We start from the raw sequence: 22,898 nt of genomic DNA on the forward strand, positions 1-22,898 counted from the left end.
TTTTGGCTTTCATCCCAAATGTTTCCTCTTCAGACAACTGTTACTGTCAGATGGTAAATCTCCCCGTAGGGGATATAATGTGACTCAGTGGGATAGCAAGCAACTCAGAAATCAAGAGTCTTGCAGCCCTGTGCTTTTTGGAAGTCTGTCATAAATATTATGCTGGGGGAAAATGAATGGAAATATGGGGGGTAATTTCTTCAGGCTAGCCAGGAGACTAGTGTGTTCAACTTGTCTTCAGAACAAACATGTTAGTCAGGAGTCATCATTCCCACTTTGCCAACCTTAAAACTTTTAGCTGAAGTAAAACTGGGCTTGTTACTTGTCTAAGGTAGCAGAGAAAATAAGGGCTAATTAGAACAGGAAGCTGAGGTTCAGCTCAGAACCCATTTCTGCCTGACTGCACTGCCACAGTCTGGCCAATACTCCATTGGACTTCTCAACAACATTCACTTCTAAGGTGAAAGGATCCTCTACTTTGGAAGCAATCTACAGAGTAAATACGGGCAAGGGAGGGTCCTCTATGCTAATTTCCCATCAACCACTGATGCAATGAAAGATGGCAGCCCCACCCTTGCTCACCCACCAACGAACTTAGAGGGGCAGCTGATGGAGAGAAATTCCCACCACCCTCGGTTCAGGTGGAGCTGGGGAGAAGCTGCAAGCCAATATTGCTTTAGGAACCAATAGTTAGAGGGGTGAAGGTAAAGGTAAGCGGACCTTGACCTTGTTCGACCTTAAGACTACAGTTGGGTGGAAGTGCTAACAATTCCTCACTTGTCCATTCATTCAGTTGTTATTGCCTACCTCCTATAAACCAGGTAATAGACTCAATTCATGCTCCGTATTTAGGTAGCACAATTATATTAACTATATACTGACTCTGTTGTAAAGCATGACACACAGTGCCTTTATGAAGGATCCATGTATTAAATTTCTAAATCTCCCTATAGGGGCTTGGGATACTGTTTTAAGGTGAAAACCCTCTCTCTGATGCTTGGAGGAGACCTGTGTGTGCATTGGGTCTTATCTGAATGCATTTTCTATAAGCCTTCTCTGATTACTCTCTATCAGTTTTGGACTCTGAATAATGAAAGACAGGTGAACAAGTTCAAGTGTGTACATCAATCTGGCATGAATAGGAATGTACCGAAACAAAGCAGGTGCTGTTCCTGTCTTAGGTGTGAATGCAGTCCTCATCGTGGTGGCATAAGAATCCCAACTGGTATCACCTGCTAAGAGCACAATAAACTGGTTTTAAATGTGGTAAGACAGCATATTTTGATCAAATTTTATTTCAATACTTAAAGCAATTTTGCAAGAGACAAACATTTTGAGTGGTAATGTAGAGTCTAAAGGAATGAAGGCCAACTTGTGACCTCCACTAGGGAAGAAGGGAAGCTCAATTTAATCATCTGAGATTCTCCCCTAAATAAAAATGTGTTCAGCCATGTCTGATCCTTTGAGACCTCATGGACTGTAGCCCACCAGGCTCCTCTGTCCATAGGATTTCCTAGGCAAGAATACTGGAGTAGTTTGTCATTTCCTTCTCCAGGGATCTTCCCCACCCAGGGATCCAACCCATGTTTCCCACGTTGGCAGGCGGATACTTTACCACCAAGCCACCTGGGAAGCCCTCCTTTAAGTTACTCAAATAGGTCTATTGTTTTCCTTGAGAATGCACATAGGCTATTTTCAAGAATTTGAGCAATACATAAAAATATAAAGGGAGTTCATTTGAACTTCTATCATCTTAAGACACTCACTATCACTGTTTTAATGCTTGACTTTTCATGCATCATATTAGATAAATGTAAATGCATGAACTGATTTTACACAAAAGGGTCATAGTTTCCATGTCAGGTTCTCTCCTGGACCCCTTCTCCTTACTCCTTCTTGCTCATGCTGTCCTCATCCTCCACCCTTCCCTCCTCCCACGTTAACAATTGTGCCTGTTTCTTTCCAGACTTTCAGATCAGCAGATATAATCATATACAGATTGATATATATGTATATCAATTCAGTAACAAACTGGTTTGTAAAATATTTTACTTTTTAAATTTCCCCTATTCTTTATTTATTTTTAATTTTTTGGCTGTATGACATGGCATGTGGGATCTAGTTCCCTGGCCAGGAATCAGACCCATGCCACCTGCCTTGGAAGTGTGGAGTCTTAACCACTGGACTGCGAGGGAAATCCCAATGTATTGGGTTTTAGTCCTATTTTGTTTTACAAAAACAGCCTCATTTTACACAAAGTAACCTTTGTGTATCTCTTCTATCTGTCACTTAATAGCATGATATGAAAACCCCTCCAACTCGTCTGGTGCAGCTCCAATTCATTCTTTGTAATGACTGAGCAAGATTGTATGGTATGGTGAAGTCACTCAGTCGTGTCCAACTCTTTGTGACCCCATGGACTGTAGCCCACTAGGCTCCTCCATCCATGGGATTTTCCAGGCAAGAATACTGGAGTGGGTTGCCATTTCCTTCTCTAGGGCGTCTTCCTGACCCAGGGATCAAACAACTAGGGTCTTCCGCATTGCAGGCAGACTCTTTACCAGCTGAGCCACCAGGGAATCCCATTGTATGGTATAGGTGTTCTTTAAAGCTGTGAGAGCGGGTGAGCTCAGCAAGGGACAGAGTGTCATTAGAAGAGCTGATGTCCAAAGGCTGAAGCCCAGGGCTGCCCAATGTCAAGAGGTTTGGGAGATGAGGAGCAGCTGGAGAAGGAGGCTGAGAAGAGCGTGAGGTGAGCAGAGAACCAGGAGGCTGTGGATGGCAGAAGGAAAAAGGAGGTTCCAGGAGGAGGGAGGAGCCACCTACAAGGCAAATGCTGCTGGCGGACCTGGGAGAGTGTGGACAGAGAATTCACTGCTGTGCTTAGTCACTCAGTTGTGTCCTGTTGTTTCTGACCCTATGTGCTATAGCCTGCCAGGCTCCTCTGTCCACGGGATTCTCCAGGCAAGAATACTGGAGTGGGTTGCCATGCCCTCCTCCAGGAGATCTTCCCAATCCAGATGTCAAACCCAGGTCTTCTGCATTGGCAGACCCTAGAACTGATCTGCCCAACTACCCATTGCCAACAGAGTACCACCAAATTACTTGGGAATACAGTTTTAAATTTTAATTCAATGGTCATTCGCTCCTTCATATCTTGGCAGTTAACCTGTGGCTTTTTACATTTCACTAGCACCTGGATGAAATGATCCCTTGACCTTTGGTGAGTTTCACCTCCACATGAGGCTCCCCCAGTCTAATGAAAGGCTTAGCCCCTGTCTGTCACGCTCTGTCCCTCTGCTTGTAGACTCCTGGCTGCTGTCTACTTTCTGATCCTGTTATACTAGAAATGACATTATCCTTTGATTCTCCTGCTTTAGTGGGAATCACTTTACACTTTAAAGCATTTTATTCCAATTGTAGAATTAATGCTCTTTGTTGAGAGAATTTCAAGCATGGACAAGTAAGTGGGGAAAAACTGTGAGGCAGTGTTGCTTTCTAAAGAACCATCACTGAGCCTAATTTGAAGCTCTGAGTTTGACTCTTAGAGAAATCAGGAAGTTTTTCCTAAGCAAGCAACACCAACCTAGGCCCCATCACTCTTGGCAGATGCAAGTAAGGATGTGAGGTGAGGAGCATCCTGGATTATCTGTTGGACCCTAAATGCAATTTCAACATCCTCATAAGAGAGAGGCAGAGGGAGGTTGAGGAGGCCATTGTGAGCATGCAGGCCGAGACTGGAGTGATGGGGCCACAGGTCAAGAGTGCTGAAAGACACCAGAAGCTGGAAGACGCAAGGCAGGATTCTCCTCGGAAGCCACCAGAGGGGGTGCAGCCATGTCAATAGCTTGATTTCAGGCTTCTGGTCTCCAAAATGTAAGAAAATAAATTTTGGTTGTTTGCAGCCACCCATTCATGTTAATTTATGATAGCCCTTGGAACAAATACAGCACTTAAGAGCCCAGTCGATAGTAATAGTTCGATAGCAATCAGCCCACAGTGGTCATCATCGACCTCATCCTATTTTGAGACCAGACCTGGGCAGTGACACATCAGACCCACCTTTTGGAGGGTGACCCTTCCAGCAGTGGAGGATGGAGCAGCACGGGGTGACTGTTAGAGATTTGAGACTGGGTGTGAAGGGGCAAACTCCCCCAGGGGGAAGAGGCACTTTGGAGGCAGAATCAATGAGACCTGGTGATGACCTTGAGGTGTTGGTGTCCTCCCCTCTACTTTGAGCAGCTGGGACCCCCCTCACTGCACTTCCGAGTCTAGGAAGACAAGGAGTATAATTTTGTGCGTGAGTCTGAAGCCCTCCTGTGACATCCAAAGGCATGTGGTAGACAGATGGATATTTTGGTCTGAGATTGAGGAGGAGTTTATGAGCTAAAGATTAGAGAGCCACGAATTGGCAGCTCTGTGTAGACTGGAAGCCCTGTGGCAGGATGTGGCCACTCAGATAGAGTACGTAAACCAAGAGGGATACACCTTGGAGGATCGCAACATTCCCAGACAAGAGAGGGGAGAGCAGACAGTGAAAGAAACCAAGACAGGGTGGCTAGATAGGGAGATGAGATTCAAGGGGAATGCAAAGGGGGAGATCCTGGGGAGGAACACCCCCCACACACACACACCTTCCTCTGCCTCTCCTGTTTGCCTGGACACCACAGAGAAACTCAGCGTTGTAAATATTTTTGTATTATTTTTTTTTTCATATGCTATTCGTAATTTACAAAGGGATGAATGGGATGAAAGTATGCATTTCATTCATTCTCCCCGGGACTGCAATCCTAGGGAATTTACAGTTGAACAATCCCCACTGCTCTGGAGCCACCAGGGAACCACAATTACCCAGCTAGAGGGCTGCAGTGGGTTATTATTGCCATGAGAAAGGCCAGGATGGAGCTGACTACACAGTAATCATGCCACTAGCATCACAGCTAGAGTGGCTCTCCCTCCACCGACACAAAAAGCTGAGTTAGTAAACCCGCGGCATTTGCATGCAGCATTAGTATTAAAAGCACTGCCTCTGTTAGATAAAAAATCCCTTTGAAAGAAAAGGAAGCGAAGATTAGAAGCGAGCACCAAACGCTCTAGTTCCCAGCCTCTGCTGCCTATGCGCCTGGGGGTCGCGTCTCTGCATTCTTCAGCCCTGCCCCCCTTTCTGGGCTGTTTCTCAGATCCTGCCTGGGATTAGGGCTGCCCCTGGGTCTGCTCTCTTCAGAGCTCCCCACCACCGTTCCGTCTTTGTCTTTAGCCTTCTTCTCCCAAAGGCGTCAGTCCTCCCTTTTCCTTGTACCCTCCTGGGCATTTCACGGGGCGTTTAAACAACTGAGCGTTTTAGGGAGGGGTTTGGCAGGAGTTAGGGAGAAGGGCTGGGGAGAGGCAAGGTCATGAACGCCCTTTCATTCTCCCTGACTCCCAGCCTCTATTTAAATTGAGTTCCATCCATAAGAGCGCGGCATCTTGAAGACCTAGGCAGCCTTCGCCCTAGGTACCCCAGCTCCAGGAGAGACCCCGCCCCCGAACCTCGCCGGGCCAGCTGGCAGGGTCCGCAGGCTTACTTGGCCATCTCTTGTTGCCATATTGAGAAGGGCACGCATCTTCCGGCCCAGGCTCTGCCATTCTTGCTCCAAGAGGCCGTCGTCGCGGGGCGCTTTCCACCAGCTCGACTGGGTGCTGCGGTGGAGGCTGTTTTGTGACGCGTCGCCATGGAGACGCAGGAGGCTCCCAACAGCTCATGCCCGGTGCACCGAGGTGCTGAGCCCTTCACCAGGTCGGCTGAGGACCCTGTGCGATGGTAAAAAGATGTATTTCTAGTGCTATAGATACCTTACTTTTGTGTATTTGTGTAATTCATGCAATGAGCTTTCCCGAGCACTGTCATACATTCGGGGAGAGGAGCGAAAGGGGATTAGACTGAAAGAAAGTAATAATGTCCGACTTTAACTGCAGATGTTCATCTTTGCGCAGTTTCCAGCTTAAGCGAATGAAGGCTAAGTTGTCAGGGATCTTGCAGAATCTGAGCAAGAGGAAGTAGGAATGGAGCAAGAAGACAAAATCACAAGTCATATGTGAAACTAGACCCGGAGTCTCTGAGATAGCTCCATGCTATCAAACGGGTGACCCCGGCACAGGAATTAGGGGACAGTGGGAAGGTGGAAAGTGTGTGTGAAAAGAGGACTGAGCAGGGATGTGCGAGACCCCATTCTCCTCACCAGGCCACGTTCCTGGCACCAAAAACCGTGTTTTATACTTATTGATTTAACTGTTCTTCTGTCCCCACAGATTGGACTGTGTCTCTCTCCCCCAAGTATGTTAGCATTTTCATAGCATGTGGAGGGTTTTATATTATTGGCAGCTACCTGGTAATATGGTACATACTAGCTCTTTAGTGATATTGAATGTCTCCAAGTTAAGATACAGCTATTACCCACTTCCTTAGCTGGTAAAGAATCTGCCTGCAGTGAGGGAGATCTGTGTTCTATCCCTGGGTTGGGAAGATCCCCTGGAGAAGGAAAAGGCTACCCACTCCAGTGTTCTGGCCTGGAGAATTCCATGGACTCTATAGTCCATGGGGTGGAAAGGAGTTGGACATGACTGGGTGACTTTCATTATCATTACCCACTTAGGGCTTCCCAGGTGGAGCTAGTGGTAAAGAACCTGACTGCCAGGACAGGAGATGCCAAAGGCTTGGGTTCAATCCCTGGGTCAGGAAGATCCCCTGGAGAAGGGAATGGCTACCCACTCCAATATTGTTGCCTGGAGGAGTCCATGGATGGAGGAGCCTGGAAGGCTACAATCCAGGGGTTGCAAAGAGTCGGATATGACTGAAGTGATTTAGCATGGGTTACCCACTTTGGTGCAAAGAGAAAACAGTAAATATGCATTGGAGACTGCCAGCTCCATGTTTAAAAAGCAATTTATGACAATCCCTTATCCTTTCAAGGAGTTATTCTAACACAGACCTTAGATAAACATGTTTACATGCAAGTGCTAAAAAAGGCTTAATTTTTAGCCTAAAAATGAAGTGCTAAACAAGAATTTTCTGAGTAGAGTCCCATCCATGTAATAGAATGAATATAACACATTTAGACTCTGAAATTTGTTGCAATGAATGGTGGGACACAGACTTCTGTCGATGTTATTAGAAGGAATGCATCTAAATTAAGATTTAGTAGTGGAGTCTAAATTAAGCAAGTAACACCCAATGACAGATTACTGTCTGGAAATAGTAGAGCTCATTAGCATAGTATAATTAAAAGAGGTATATTTTAAAAATAGAGCAGTGAGTATATAGAATTTTAAAAGTGAATTTCTATTAATATCTTATGTTTGTCTTCTCCTAGGCAAGCTGTGAAATGGGCAAGGGGTGGGGTGGGTTGTGTACACACTGAATTGAGAGCCAGAAGATCTGTCAGTTTTTACCTGGGGGCCTTGGGCATAAAGCAGATATAGCTCCAGGTCTCAGCTTCCTTATCTGTAAAGTGAATATACGAGTACCCACCTCACTGGGCTGTAAAAACGAATAATTCTAACGATACTTTATAAATCGTAAAGCCATACACACCTATGGTATTGCTCTTTTGTCTTATTGCTCCTCTGATCTTCATTCCTTTTTGTAGTCTTTCATTTCTGCTTCAAAATGGATGGTTCTTACAGGTCCATTTCATTGTGAGCAGTACAGTGCTCTTCTTGCCTTTGAATTTGGGTTCCTTGAGGCAACTCTGTTCAAGGATTAAGTAGAAATGTTTCCCTTTCTTCTTTCCCTTAACAGATACTGACTGAGCACTGGAAGTGAGCCATATGATGTATGTTAGAGGCATTAAGGGTTATTACTGGAGCTTCAGGGTGGGTGGGTGGGAGGGAGGCAGTGAAAGCAACCTAAAAGAAATTGCCTGAGCTGAGCTCCCTTGGAGAGTAAGATCAAACCAGTCCATCCTAAAGGAAATCAACCCTGAATATTCATTGGAAGGACTGATCCTGAGGCTGAAGCTCCAATACTTTGGCCACCTGATGGGAAGAGTCAACTCACTGGAAAAGGCCCTGATGCTAGGAAAGATTGAAGGCAGGAGGAGAAGGGGCAACAGAGGATGAGATGGTTGGATGGCATCACTGATTTAATGGACAGGAGTCTGAGCAAACTCCAGGAGACAGTGAAAGACAGGGAAGCCTGGTGTGCTGCGGTTCATGGTGTTGCAAAGAGTCAGACACGACTGAGTGACTGAACAAGCTTCCAAGGGTGCTCAGAAGGCAACCAGGTGAAAAGGGAGTGGCACCCAAAGGCTGAGTCAGGTCCCAGAAGCAGGGAACGGCCTGTGTCCTTTGAAACCCCTGAGAGCTTGGTGTTGCCATTCTATGAAAGATGAGGGGGAGAGCCTAGCAGAAGGCCCAGCAGCCACTCTGGGAAACTTGGGCTCCACCTGAATGTGAGGAGAACACACTGAAGTGGATTAGGCAACAGCATGAAGGGTCAGGTCGGCAGTTTAAGTAAAACCTCTTTTCCAGGAGTAAGAGAGGCAAGGTTCCATATCCCCTGCCAAAGTGAGTCAATCACACAGAAACTAAGACATCGAGTCTTCCAATATGCCTTTGAAAGAGTTTTGAATTGATCAAAACCAAATGGGGGCTTCCCAGGTGGTCCTAGTGGTAAAGAACCTACCTGCCAATGCAGGAGACATAAGAGAGGCAGGTTCATTCCCTGGGTCAGGAAGATCCCCTAGAGAAGGAAATGGCAACCCACTCCAGTATTCTTCCCTAGAGAACCCCAGTGACGGAGGATTCTCTGGGGCTGCAGTCCATGGGGTCACAAAGAGTCAGACACGACTGAAGCGACTTGGCACACACACAAAACCAGTTGAAAGTAGTTGCATCGAATGGGTTAAATGTTAATTGGTTATTCCCAATTTAAATGATTACAATCAATTTCTGTCTGCCACACATATGTACAGAAGAAGCATGAGATGAAGAAGTAAGGACAGGGGTGGGTGGTGGAGGAAGGAGACAGCAAGTAAAGAACACTTGAATTTTGCCCGTGTAAGAGAAGAGAGTCTAGTCGGGGAAAAGGGAATGGGTCAGGTGGAGGGTTATTACCTGAAAGGAGAGAAGAGTAACCAAGTTCATAGGCCAAGACTAAGGAGCCTTGAGAGAGAACTTGACCCTCCAGGGAGGGTGGATGGGGCCCCAGCCTGGAGGAAGTAGATGTGCCAGGAAGTGGTCCCCAAACTGAGCATGTCTGCCACCACCTGGATATCTGGTGAGGACACAGGTTCTGAGTCAGCAAGTCAGGGCAGAGGGTGGGGAGAGGGTACGATTCTGCTTTTCTAACAAGACCCGCAGGTGATTCACAACATTTGAGATGGATAGATTTAGAGCCTTGTCCAGGGACCAGCGGCCTCGGCATCACCTGGGAGCTTGTTAGAAACACAAATGCTCAGGCTCCATCCAGACCTCTTGGATCAGGATCTGCAGCCTCACCCTCAAGAGATTCCAGGGCATATGCCAGCCTGAGGAGTTCTGCTTCGGTTAACATGAGATGTGAGTTTGGAGTGAGAGGGAGTGGGAAAGTGTTGGTGGGAGACTCGGCCGGTGGCTGCTTCCAAAAACCCAGAAAAGGTCACAGATACACTTCAGCGATGCCAAGTGCTTTGGGTACCAATATGCTGAGTGGTGTTTTTCTGATTTGTTATATTTGGGCAAAAGACTTCCTGTTACTATGTAGTACGCAATTCTTTTATTTTTATTCAAGTCTCTTCATGTAAAAAAAAAACAACTGCCATTTCTATTTGTTTTAGCTGATTGATTACCTTGTAAAATATTTCCTCAATTTCTGTGATGGACTCTGGGTTATTAAGGGTTCTCTAGAGACACAGAACCAACAGTGTGTGTGTGTACAGAGAGAGAGACTTAGCTTAAGGAACTGGCTCCCACACTTGTGGGGCCTGGCAATTCCTAAATCTGCAAAGTAGGCTAGCAGGCCAGAGGCCCAGGATGGCCCGGGGTAGAACAAGGTCCAGGTCTTCCTGAGGTCACCTGGTTCCTGTCTGCCACAAAGAGGGGTTGTGGTTAAGCAATCCAAGAATGATAGCTATCCTTCCATTGAAAAATCCAGAAGAGAAAATCCCATACTAGTCTCTATTAGGACCGTCCAGTTTAACAGGGTAAATTCTAAGCTCTGCTTCTAACTTGCCACTCAGCAAACTCACATTTTATTCAAATAGAGCCATAACAGCAAGTTCAGACCTTTGATACTATCAAAACCTTGTCAATCGTACATACATGTCACCTCCCTCCTGGGCCATCTCTGTTGTCTCTGATTCTTGAGTTTTTGTCTTCCCTGAACTCTTAAGAGTAATTATTCATGCCTTACACTGTTGGTTCTCTCAAGTTTATTCAAGCTGTGAGTATCAAGTGTGAACATTTATTTAAAATCTGTTGGACCAGCATTTATCCATCCAAATGAATGTTCTCTTCTTCAAAGTAATCATTTATTCTAATGACACTGCTATTGCTTAAAGCATCTTTGAAATGCGTTAGAAACTCCGTTCAGAAATTGATGCATATTCTTTTGAATTTCTTAAATATAGGGGTATAACTTTGCTCTTTGAAGATAGACTGGGTACTTGAAACAGAAGACGTTCAAGCTGATAATTAAGGTAGGCAATCGAGTTAGGCAGTGTTATCCTTTGGCCAAAATTCAAACTCTAACCATGAGGTAATAAGAGAAAAACTCCCTCCTTCTGTAGATAATGTCCGGATTTGCATTCTTTTGGAACAAATTAATAGCTTCCAAGGTGACTCTTTCACTGAGAGCTTCCGTAAATCTGTCACTTGGATAAATCAATCATTAGGTGTTTGTTTTAAAACTAAATTTTACACTTATGTCATTAATTTTACCACCAAAACTGGATCATAAGCATTTTAGATGCTTTCATTTTTGAATCTGTCCCTGAGCACTGATACTATTGTTCTTACTAGCTGAGCACCTGTCTGTTACAAGACTGGACGCTCCTTGAAAGCAAGGGCCATGTTTTAGGCACCATTACTCACCAGCCCTTGGCTTCCCTGGTGGCTCAGACAGTAAAGAATCCACCTATAATGCAGGAGACCTGGGTTTGATTCCTAGGACGGGAAGATCCCCTTAAGGAGGGCATGGCAACCCCCTTCAGTATTCTTGCCTGGAGAATTCCATGGACAGAGGAGCCTGGCAGGCTAAGTTTATGGGGTTTCAAAGAGTCAGACACGACTGAACAACTAAGCACACACACAAATTTCCTTAGAGGCAGTGGATAAAACTTTGCTAAGTAAATACCTAAGGGTGAATGCTCTTGGATCCAAGTCAACTGATAACAAATTTTAATGATAAAAGATAACTTCTAGATCTTTAGTCCATTCCTGGAGTGATGACTGATGGCTTCCCTGAATTCAGCTACTTTCAAAAAATGGACTTCGTCAATTTTTGTGAATAGAGTTTCTATTCCCTTTGGGAAGCATATACTATTGGATATCCACCTAAGGTTTGTTTGCTCTGGTATAAAACTTATTTGATTGTTAATACTCTTCATTTTGCACTGAGTTTGAATAAACATTTATCGTCTTCTGTTATTAAGGAAAATTCCCCTTTTCTGAAACATCAGCATTGCTTTTGTTTCTCCAAATATTTCAGACTTGTTACTCAAAAAAGGCTCTTCTTTTTAAAAATCTGTGTTCATTTATTTATTTTTGGGTGTGCCCTGCAGCATGTGTGATCCTTGTTCCCTGACCAGAGATCAAACCTGCGCCCCCTCCTTTGGAAGCACAGAGTCTTAACCACTGGACCACTGGGGAAGTCCCCCAAAAGGCTCTTCCTGAGAAAGTAGCTGTAAAACCACAATTCTTACTCTAAGTGAGTAAGTTGCAAGGCCAACATACCACCTGCATAGCATGATGGAATGGTCACACATATTGGTCACAAATTTAATCAATTCTATGTTGAACGCTAAGGAAAAATTTAATTGCACAAATATGGCACATACCATTTCAAATACAAATGAAAGGATAATCAGTGGTGCTATCAAAATGTATCATACAGGCACATTCTTTAAAAGGATAAGAAAATTATACTCAGGACCGATAAATCTTTCTCACTAGAAGCCTATGTAGCAATTCATTCATGCAGGTTTTTATATGTAGATAGGATGATTTTTTCTTTTTGAAGAGATCCACTGTAACTATGAGATGAAAAATGTATTGATGTGACTACAATGTATTATGGTAATGTATAGCTTTCTTCTATTTTGCTTTTAGTGTTAGGATTGCTAAAAGCTTATAAAATACCCAACTGATATTATGTGCTTTTAATAGAGAGGACACGGCCGCATACATTATCCTTCTCCCGTCATGTCTGGTATCGCATCACCTGGCCTCTTTCTACACAGGCCACTTTGTTAGGAGGGAGGCCAAGGGAGTTCAGATTTCAGGCAGCGGGGGGCAGGGTTGCAGTCCTACCAGCCTGGCCAGTCCTCCAGCGAGCCTCACCTCGGATGTTTGTCCTAAGATTTCATCCTACCAGCAGGATGAAAAACAGACTCAACTTCTGGAGAAAAGATGTCCTGGACTTTTTGCTCAGCCAGGTTTGCAAGACAACGGCACTGCTAACCTCATACTTGCTGGGTTTAGGTTCAGACAGGGAGGTCCCCAAGCAGAGGGCCAAACCTGGAAATAGGAAGCATCTTGGGGCAAAACCTGGGTAAGATGGCTCCACCCGGGAAGCCCCCAGGATGCCAGGGTATGAGCAAAGCATTCAGGAGGGCAGGACCCTGCTACTTTCCTCTGGCTCTTTGCAGAAGCATTCAAAGGAGAGGAACCTCCCAGCCATGGGGCCAAAGCCTCCCATCCTGAAGTCAGCTGCATCCTGAAGGGCTGCCAAGGCATCACCCTCGGAAATGCAAGGAAGAGGTCCCTGTCAGAGGAGAGAGTCTGGAGGTACCCGCCTCCCCCTCTCTCACATCCCCTCAGCCCTCGATGCTGGCACAGGCCTGGGGTGTAGAAGGAACTGTGGAACATCCAACCCAATCAGATAAATGGGTTCGGTGTCTCCTCAGATTCCAGAACACATGGAAATGGCAATTCTGCCACAAGAGGCTCCATCAGAGATGATCTGGGTGACAGACTGCAGTTAAAAACCTCATCTATTGAACCTGAAAAAAAAGTAAAAAGGGCCTGCATTATTACCATCTCTGGAAAACCAAAACCAAAACCCAACAGTACTTAAAACCCACACAACATCCAACGTAACCATTTCAGTGTGAACAGAGAATCCTGGCTTCCCCAGAAAAACTCAAAAGACAGAAACATGTTGCTCGCTGTTCACCAAGAGGACGCGGATGGTCACTTGCCACCCCATGAACTGGGCGTGCAGGTACCGTTTTTCACTTGATGACAGAAGGCCCACAGGTGTGGACCAGATGCCAAGGACAAAGGTCAGTTTCTGAGAAGGAGACGCTAACTGATCACCAGGGCAGAGTCAGTGGAGATGCTTGCCTGGCCGCTGATGTGTTGTGGCTGAACCACCTGAGGTGCATAATTATGGCTCAGATGAGCCTTGAGGAATCCTTCCTCCCCTGCCCTGGAGTGGAAGGGGGCCCCAGGGCTGGCTCAGAGTAAACTTGCAAGGAAGCACTGCCCAACTTCACATGCCCCTCAGTGTCCCCGGAATAACCAGTGGATGCCCAGGCAGCCTGTAGGACAGACAGTGAGTGATGGTGAAACAGAGAAAGCCTGCTCAGCCTGCCCTGGCTAGTGCGTGAGGCTGCAGGGCATCCAAGGAAGGACCGGGCATCTGGTTTGGGCACAACCAGGCAAGGTAATCTTCCCCCAAAACGATGAGCATATAAACCCCTCCCTCTCCCCACTACCACATATGGCTGCGATGGAGCAGAACATTAAGGCATCTTTATAAGGAACATCCAGACAGAACCTAAAGCAACATGGAGGGAGAGAGGAGGAGGAGTAGGGAAGGCAGGAGGGAGGGAGAGACAGAGACAGAGGGAAGCTGCTTCCAGGATAAGAAATAACCGGGAGTAAGCTTCCCTGGTGGCTCAAATGGTAAACAATCTGCCTGCAATGCAGGAGACCTGGGTTTGATCCCTAGGTCAGGAAGATCCTGGAGAAGGGAATGGCAACCCATTCCAGTATTCTTGCCTGGAGAATTCCACGGACAGAGGAGCCTGGCAGGCTATAGTCTTTGGGGTTGCAAAGAGTCAGACAGGACTAAACAATTAATACACACTTCAAGCATTTTTGCTAGAAACATTGGAAGAAAAGCAACTGTCATTAAAAACAATTAGGGAAGCATCTGTATTTTTTAAAAAAAATTTTTTTAAACTGCAGGTTCATAGAGACTGGTAGATTTTTTGGCTTGTTTGAGTGTCTTTCTTTGTTGGTAATTAGCCGCAAGAGTCCTGGTTCAAAGAAGTTGCCTTTCAGCACAGACTAGCCTGGGACAGAGGGCAGGCTCAGCAGAAGACAAATCCAGACAAGACTTGACTGGTGTCACTGCCTTAGCCACACTACCTGAAAAGTCTTGCCAAATCCTGGGGAGGAGGTTCTGGAGAGAAAATCCAGAACGTACCAGATATGACCTGCAGTTTGTTAAGTGAAGAATTCTCAAGAGTTATTCTTTAGAGGTCTTAGAAACCCTGGAGAACCTTCCAAATATATTTCTTATAATTTTATCGATTTTATTTATTTGCTGGCTGTGCTAAGTCTTTGTTGCTGCGTGGCCTTTTCTCTAGTTGTGGCGAGTGCGGGCTGCTCTCTAGTTACGATGAGAGGGCTTCTCACTGTAGTGGTTTCTCTTGTTGCAGAGCACAGGCTCAATAATTGTGGCGCAAGGGCTTAGTTGCTCTGAGGCATGTGGGATCTTCCCAGACCAGGAATGGAGCCCATGCCTCCTGCATTGGCAGGCAGTTTCTTCACCACTGAGCCACCAGGGAAGCCCTCAAACATTTCTAAACATGGGTGTCTCCACCATGTTCTGCCTCCCCTAACCAACACATTTCCCTAACATTCTGTTGCCCTGAATATGCACATCAGGGAAGCATCATTCTTCTTTAGTTAAATTATTGTTAAAAATACTTCAACGAGCACTAACAGGTATTTATGTTAACAGTATATTTTAAAATTATTTTCTGAGTGTGCTGCACAGTGAAACCGCTGAGAGAAAATCTTAAGGAGCCTAAAAGGAAAAGTCACTATATTATTTTTTAAAAATTTTATTGGAGTGCAGTTGATTTACAGGGTTGTGTTAGTTTACTATATTTCCTTTTGGTAGTAAATGTTTCTCACTTCTTACTTTCTGAAAAATGTGATATTATATTTCCCCTTTATCAAGAGGCCTTTCCTTTTCCATTAATTGATTCTTTTCTCCCGTGATATTATTCTACCCTTTAACTATTGTTCTGGGGGTATTTGAGAACTTTCTTTAAAGGTCAGATTTATTTTTTCATTTTTAAAAAATTTCTGGCCCCTCCACGTGGCATGTGGGATCTTAGTCCCCTGATCAGGGACTGAACCTTGCTTCCTGCAGTGGCAGTGCAGAATCTTAGCCACTGGACCACCAGGGAAGCCCCTACCTGAGAATTTTTAACATACCTCTAGAAGTTACGCTGAATTTTCGATCAGAAAAACTGCTCCTTCGGATTAAAGGTTCACTCATTTTTTCCAGAAATAATTTAATGGTCTCCTTCTTTTCTGGGCTTGTACTTGACAAATTTAGAACTTTTCCATTCACTTTTACAGTGGAATTGCTGAGCCCAAACCAATAGAAGAAATCAAACAATGCATCGGCTTTGAATTCATACGCAAAGCTCAAATCTTCTCCGTTAACAATCTTGTTTCCTGGAGGGAAAAAATTCTTTACTGCCTCTTGAAAATCAAACTGAAAGAGAAAGAAGCATTTAATCAATTACATGGATATGACTATAACATTATATTATAGACATACATTACCGTACAATTATATGATAGAATTAACAGCTGTCCAAATGTCCAAAATATCACACCCTTTATTTCCCTTTCTGACATAATTTTAAATAGTTGCCTTTATTTTTAAAACAAACAAACAAACAAGCAAATCTTTGCCTTTGCATCAAGTTCCATCACGTTCGAGGTAAAGACCTTGAACTACTTGGTCAAACTGATATTTATTCTTACCCCATTTCTCAGAAGTTGCTAGAAACTAAGTTCACTTTATTGGTAGTGATAATGCAGCAATAGAAAATGTCAGTCTGGATTCAGTTAAGTGAGAGTTAAGCTCTAGGGACTCCATCCTGGCCTGAAATGTCCAGACCCCCTTCTGTGTTGGCAGCCCTGGATTAACACAGGCCAACCCACCTGGAGCCGGTAGCTTTCTCCAATCACCGAGGAGATTACCATGTCCATCCCCTGCTCTATCTGTCTTCTTATCTTGGGGTGCCTTGTGTTCACAAGAAACGCGTATGTTCTTTCTAGAAATGAGGAAGCACAAGTCAAAAACAAGGGTGCACTTGTGACCTAGACCTACTTCTTAGAGAACTGTCGGCTTTCTGGTCACCAGCAAGCCAAATGACATCAAGGGCTCAGACGCGCTAACAAGCATTCCTTGTTACACTGTGATCTGTTCCTGGACCCTCCTGCAGAGAAGGGCATCTTGACTTTGAATTATGAAGTGAGCAGGGCATCTGAATGACTCCGAACACAATAAGCAGAGAATCGGCTCCATGAATCTGAATGAGGAAGTGTTTGAGGAAGTCTCTTTGGAATTTGTAGGCCCATTCTTACTCTCTTGGACTCATTTTTAAGAACATTTTAGAAGTAAGTTTAAGAAATTCTAATGCTATCACAGAACTTATGCTCGTGACTCTCCACATATCACTTTGAGCAGGAGGAAGATGGGCAAATGGAGATATTTTCACATTGGAATTTGAATTAATTTAGTTGCTATCAGTTTGATTTCCTGGAAGAAACAATAAAGAGATACCTTTGAAATTTGAAGGCCACAGCATGAAACGTGAAAGCATCTACAAGCATTTTTCTTTTCTTTAAAATTAATTTTTATTGAAGAATAATTGCTTAATAGTGTTATGTTAGTTTCTATTGTACAGCCAAGTCAGTCAACTATACGTATACATATCTCCCCTCTTTTTGGGATTTCCTTCCCATCTAGGCCACACAGAGCACTGAGTGGAGTTCCCTGAGCTGTACAACAGGTTCTCATTGGTTATCTATTTTACACAGAGTATCAATAGTGTATATATGTCCATCCCAATCTCCCAATTCACGCCACCCTCCCTTTCCCCACCTGGTGTCCAGACCAAGCTTTGCAAATAGCATTTATTTTCTTTATCCTAGTTTTCTCATCTGTAAGAGAGAGAGAGAAAAAACTAGGATTCTCATCTGTAAGAATCCATCTGCAATGCGGGAGACCTGGGTTCAATCCCTGGGTTGGGAAGATCCCCTGGAGAAGGGAAAGGCTACCCACTCCAGCATTCTGTCCTGGAGAATCCCATGGACTGTATAGTCCATGGAGTGGCAAAGAGCTGGACACATCTGAGCAACTTTTACTATCACTATCTCATCTGTAACATGGGGATGGTATAAGTACCACATAGGCAGGATGACCAGGCATCCTAGTTATGCCTGAGTCAGTTCTAGTTTATACCTTTGTCCCAGCATAATTATTACAGTTCCTGTTTTCAGGTTCAAAAATGTTCTCCTCTGGATGACATGCCCCACAGGGTTGTTGCCCAATTATTGACATTAGCTCATTCCTCACAGGAGTGTTTGATACGGGGTAGACAATATGATACATCATCATCATCGTCATCACTCCAGTCATTTTTGCAACCCCCGCAGGCTCAGAGATCACTTCCTGCCAAGACAGGAAGTATGAAAGAAAACTCAGAGGCAGACGGCTTCTGCTGCAGGGTCATTTAGAGGTTTGCTCTGCATGCCTATGCTGATGGCCTAACCCATCAAGCTTCCAGCCTTGCACAAGCTGACATCCTCTCTGCTTTCTCCACGCCCAACTTCTACCTCATCAGCAGGCCACAGTCCACAGCCCAGAAAGGCGGAACCAAACCCAAACTTTATACACCTACCTTTTGAGGAGCCCTTTTTGGTCTGTACATGAACAAAGAAGAGCATCGGTTTGCTCAATATAGTTTCTCTGTAGTCTTTATAATCGCAGTAGTTGGTCAGTTCCACATATCTGAGAAAAAAGCAGAGAAGATTATAAATACAATGCAGCCTCCCACTGAAGTCAGGACAGGGACATACTGGGCATGTGCCTGCTATATCCACAGACCCTTAGAGGGAAGTCCTCTAAAGTGTATTCTTTGGGAGGCAGCCATATCTTGTATAAAATAAGTAATTCCCCCTTCCCTAGTCGACTGACAGATCAGCATGCCACCCAAGGTGGCCTGGGCCTGGGGTCGCCTGGCACCAACGCTCAGCTCTCAGGGGCAGCCTTTACCAGATGATGATCACTACCATCTGTTTGGGCTGTAAGATAGCAGAGTGTGTGTATGTATGTGTGTGTGTGTGTGTGTGTGTGTGTACACGCACGTGCGCGCACACACTCAGTCGTGTCCTACTCTCTGCGACGCCATGGATTATAGCCCACCAAGCTCCTCTGTCCATGGGATTTTACAGGCAAAAATACTGGAATGGGTTGCCATGCTCTCCTCCAGGGAATCTTCCCAATCTAAGGATCAAACCCTCATCTCTTATGTTGGCAGTTGGATTCTTTACCACTAGCCACCTGGGAAGGCCCTAAGATAGTGCTACCAGAGCACTATATATCCCTGGATTGAGAATGAATTATTTTTAATAAGTGGACTTTTCAAGGTCTTCTCCAGTGCAGTCATCCTAACTGGTGGATCTGAAATTTTCCTTTCCTTCTCTTCCTCTCTTCCCTTTTCTAATCCTGAGATAAACCCAGCCCTCTCCAGAGATGCACAATCAACCACTAGTCACATGAACTACTTCACATCTTCCCCGATTGTGAGCTTGTACAGTTTTAAAAAACCAATGTAGGATTTCTGCCCAGGGCCCTATTCAGTTCAGCCTCTTTGGTCTTAGTTCATTATTCCAACCCAGGAAGATCTTTTTGCTTTTTGACTGTGTCTTCCAGCATGTCAGTTTCCTCTCCCTACTCTACACATTTTCCAAGCCGCCTTTCTGTGTCTCTACCTGCATTGTTGATTTAAAAGCAGATGCAAATTGGCTTCTTTCAAGAAGATGGCTAATTTTCTAGCCAAACCCAAGTTCAGAAGCAGCGTGGACTGTGGACTCGGGTGGGCTGAGAGGTACCCAGCGGGCTGAGGGATGCATCTGCCCCAGGCCCTCTTCAAGACAGAGCGGCCTCCCCACTGATGGGCACCGCTGTAAGGTCTGCATGGGGTGAGTGGGGGGCTTTTGCTATATGGCTGTGTGTTGGCTTCTAGTCCCAGGCAGAGACCACTCCTGCATTTCTGGCTTGTTGTCCTTCCAGAACCTGACCTGAAGAGTCACAGCCTTGGGGACCGCCTGCAGCTGGGGAGCTCTGGCCACACAGTTCGCAGCCTCCTTCCCCATCAACTCACTTAGAGGGGCTGAAGCTGGAGACCCAGACTGAAGCCTGGGTCAAGAGCAGTGGGAGAATTTATCTACCCCCGAGTCAGAAAAACACAGCTTCCGCTCGTCTGCCTCCAGCTCCATCTCTTAGAAATCTGTGTCATCATCTTTTTTTTCTGGGATTGTCAGATCCGATATTGAGAGCTTTTAAAACCTGACCCCCAATGGAGCATCTGAAATGCTTCCTGCCTTCTATTTCACCAGGCTTTTAATGCGGCCTCCACCTCCCAACCCTGGGCACGGTGGGTGGTTAGGAGGCTGATCCCGTGGTGGGGGAGGGGGACACAGGCTGGTGCATCCAGGCAAGGAGAGGAGGGGCTGGTGTCCCTGTTCAGGGGTGTGGATGTGAAGGGGGCAAGAGTTGGAGAGGGGAGGGTTGGGTGGAGAAGGGGGGAGCCACGGAATGGACTGGGTGAGATAACACAGATGCACACTGGGATCTGCATGGCTCTTCCTCCATGCCTCCTGCACCCTCACCCTTCCTGGGCAGAACAGGGTGGGGTGAGCATGGGGAGAGCGGGCCCCTGAAGGGCAGGGTCACCGTTCTTCTTTGTCCCAGCTGACCAACTGCCAAAAGGTCCTGGAGAAAGGAAGCAAAGGAGAAGGAAGGAGGAAGGGACTGACCCTTTGCTGGATTCCTTCACTCTCATTCATTCATTCACTAAGCATGGGTGCTCACCTGTGCCTTATGCAGCTGAAGCGCTCAGGACCCAGGAAGTGGGGGTGGGGTCGCAGGGTAGCAGTACAGGGATCCCCCTGTGCTCCCCACCCCCTCTGCCATCCATCTATTTGGCTGCCAAGGACCTAACACAGGCAGCTGAGAGTGACCAGGGAAGCAGGTGAGGAGAGGCCAGCCAGTGAGGTCTGTGATTTCAGGGGGTGTGAGACCGGGTAGAGGGAGAAAGAGGAGGAAAAGCTTATAGCAAAAGAAGCAAAGACCAAGTCTGATTGGAGTAAATGCCAGAGAGACAGATGCATGATGCTGGGCTGGGAGTACCACCTGTGATCCATCCAAAGCAATGTTCACACTCTCCCCACCTTGATGATCGTGGAGTGAATTCATAGTCACTTAAGTACTTAATATTTCCCTCAAGGTGATTCCTCTGCTCTCAGTAGCTATGGTCTGATGATCACTCTCTAGGGCGTGCATGTGAGAGAGAGAGAGAGAGAGAGAGAGAGAGTGTGTGTGTGTGTGTGTGTGTAATACATTCAGAAAGCCTGCAGTTTGGACTACCCAAATGACAGTGCACTACTTGCCTCTGCCTACAAAATCGATTGACGTCTCATTGGAGGTTATCGTTGGGAGGAAAAAGATAAAAATCTCAACTTGGAAACAATCACTGGTTGGGAAAATAATTGCTTTCCCCCAGAATTCCGCGGACGGCTTTTTCTGAATGCTACTAGCCCTGATCAAAGATGAGGGACTTGGAAGAAGGAGGGGAAAGGGGGTCTTCTGGAGAGTCACATGTTGAGTTAAATGCATAACCTAAACATGAGTCACTTCTTCTGGAGCCTGAATTTAATAAGATATCCTGAATAATAAGACGACGCTCAACATCATTTAATCTTCCTTTGATGATTTAGAGGCACTTTTAGGATCTTACCCAGGCTGTCAACAGCATCACCGAGCAGTGCCAGTTATCGCTGTACCACAGATAAGAGAAAATGCTGCTCACGTGAGAGCTCTGATAACAGAATTGACAGACGAGATTGTGGCAAGATCCCTGCTTAACGCTCTGTTGAAACCAGGTCGCAAAGAAGAAATATCCCCTTATGTTCATCCTTTCCCAGCCTCCCAGATTTGGTCCAATTGTTAAACACCTCAGAATCACAGTGGAATAAATAAATGGGAACATCCCTTTTGAATTCAGACAGATGCACAGACACTGCCCTTCAGGCGCCCGCTGGTACGAAATTTGGATATGCAAGTCACTAAGATACAAAAAAGACTGAGGACCTAATTGTTAAGTCTCACAGGTCTTCAAGTACCTGACGTTCAGCTAACAGTTTTAAGATGAGCCTGACTAGACTACCTTAGTCTGACGAGACTAGCTATCTCATCTTTCATTATGCATATTTCTGAACTGCTAATGCAGATATTGCTCCTGTGTCCTAGATATTTATTGTATTTGCTGAAGTCATCCCTAGGGAAGAGAAGCAAACGGTTGAAGAGAGCTGCTTTAAACTCTGATTTCTTCAGTGCTTTTATCCTGGCGCCAGAATGCTCCTAGGTTGGAACTTTCTACACCTGGCTTTCATCCAGGGATTGAAAGGCAGAACACTGTGACGGGAAAGCATGGCGGTGGTGGTGCTTTAGTCACTAAGTCGTGTCCGACTCTTGCGACCCTACGGACTGTAGCTCCTCTGTCCATGGGATTCTCCAGGCAAGAATACTTGAGTGGGTTGCCATTTCCTTCTCCAGGGGATCCTCCCAACCCAGGGGTTGAACCTAGGTTTCCTGCATTGCAGACAGATTCTTTACCAACTGAGCTATGAGGGAAGCCCCAGTGGAACACATAGTGATTCAAAATAAGAAGATTTAATTTGTATCCTGATTGACTGGCCGTGTGAACTCAGTCCCAGAGCCACAGTTCATCATGACCTTGAGTGAGTTACTTAACCCATCTGACCCGGTCCCCTCATCTATAAAAGGGATATAATAGAATCACCTTCCATTTGATGATATAATGACGTGCCAATAACATAGACATACAGACGTGGGCTCATAGTAGATGCTCAACAAACATTATTAGTGTCTTTAACTCTGGCCAACTCCGCTGGCCGTAGAGTGAAATTCTGTAAGCTTCTGACGCACAGCCAGGGCTGTGTTCGTTGAAGTTACTAGGAAAAGAGGACTATATAAGTATCTGAAAAATAAATGAGTAAGAGTTTCTCCTTCCTTGATCCAATTTCTTTCCTCATCTTTTTAGTTTGGAAAGCTAAAGGGAACAGCTTAATGAAGGCAATATCTGAAAGATGGGACCAAGAAAGAACATTGAATTTTTGCTTCTAGCAAATCAGGGGTAGCTAAGATCACCCACTCCAAAGATACCCATTCTTCTTCAGTTTCCTTCAGCTTTTACATCATCTTGGAATGATTCAAAAGTCATTCCAAATTTTCCTGGCCCCTGACAATTTAAACTGGCTTCCCTAATGGCTCAGCAGTAAAGAATCCACCTGCTAATGTAGGAGACTTGGGTTCAATCCCTGGGTTGGGAAGATCCCCTGGAAAAGGAAACGGCAAACCACTCCAGTGTTCTTGC

At 45.4% G+C, this 22,898-nt stretch overlaps 2 protein-coding genes and 1 long non-coding RNA gene across 5 annotated transcripts in view; 1 reads left to right on the forward strand and 2 right to left on the reverse strand.

Annotated features, from left to right (window-relative positions):
* TEX26 (testis expressed 26) overlaps nucleotides 1–5,790 on the reverse strand; it is a 21,630-nt gene extending 15,840 nt beyond the window's left edge. For 2 of the 3 annotated variants that reach the window (XM_081549270.1, XM_081549269.1), the window contains exon 1: nucleotides 5,565–5,674. In XM_081549270.1, the coding sequence (XP_081405396.1) occupies nucleotides 5,565–5,603 (39 nt within the window). In that variant the 5' untranslated portion in view covers nucleotides 5,604–5,674. Of the gene's footprint in view, nucleotides 1–1,150; nucleotides 1,233–5,564 lie in introns of all 3 variants that reach the window. The other variant, XM_081549268.1, reaches the window with a different exon arrangement.
* Nucleotides 5,719–19,800, forward strand: LOC145529267 (uncharacterized). Its single transcript, XR_014071077.1, has 3 exons — nucleotides 5,719–5,800; nucleotides 10,587–10,655; nucleotides 19,514–19,800. It is a non-coding gene; the product is annotated as an uncharacterized LOC145529267 (long non-coding RNA).
* MEDAG (mesenteric estrogen dependent adipogenesis) overlaps nucleotides 11,971–22,898 on the reverse strand; it is an 18,428-nt gene continuing 7,500 nt past the window's right edge. The window contains exons 2-5 of the mRNA XM_081549267.1: nucleotides 18,120–18,229; nucleotides 16,375–16,487; nucleotides 15,634–15,919; nucleotides 11,971–13,178 (exon numbers count right to left, since the gene is read on the reverse strand). Coding sequence (XP_081405393.1) covers nucleotides 13,054–13,178; nucleotides 15,634–15,919; nucleotides 16,375–16,487; nucleotides 18,120–18,229 — 634 coding nt within the window. The 3' untranslated portion in view covers nucleotides 11,971–13,053. The remainder of the gene's footprint in view (nucleotides 13,179–15,633; nucleotides 15,920–16,374; nucleotides 16,488–18,119; nucleotides 18,230–22,898) is intronic.

The sequence above is a fragment of the Giraffa tippelskirchi genome, chromosome 12, assembly GCF_054371585.1.
Source record: "Giraffa tippelskirchi isolate mGirTip1 chromosome 12, T2T-mGirTip1v1.2.pri, whole genome shotgun sequence".
In the NCBI taxonomy this organism is placed as follows: Eukaryota; Metazoa; Chordata; class Mammalia; order Artiodactyla; family Giraffidae; genus Giraffa; species Giraffa tippelskirchi.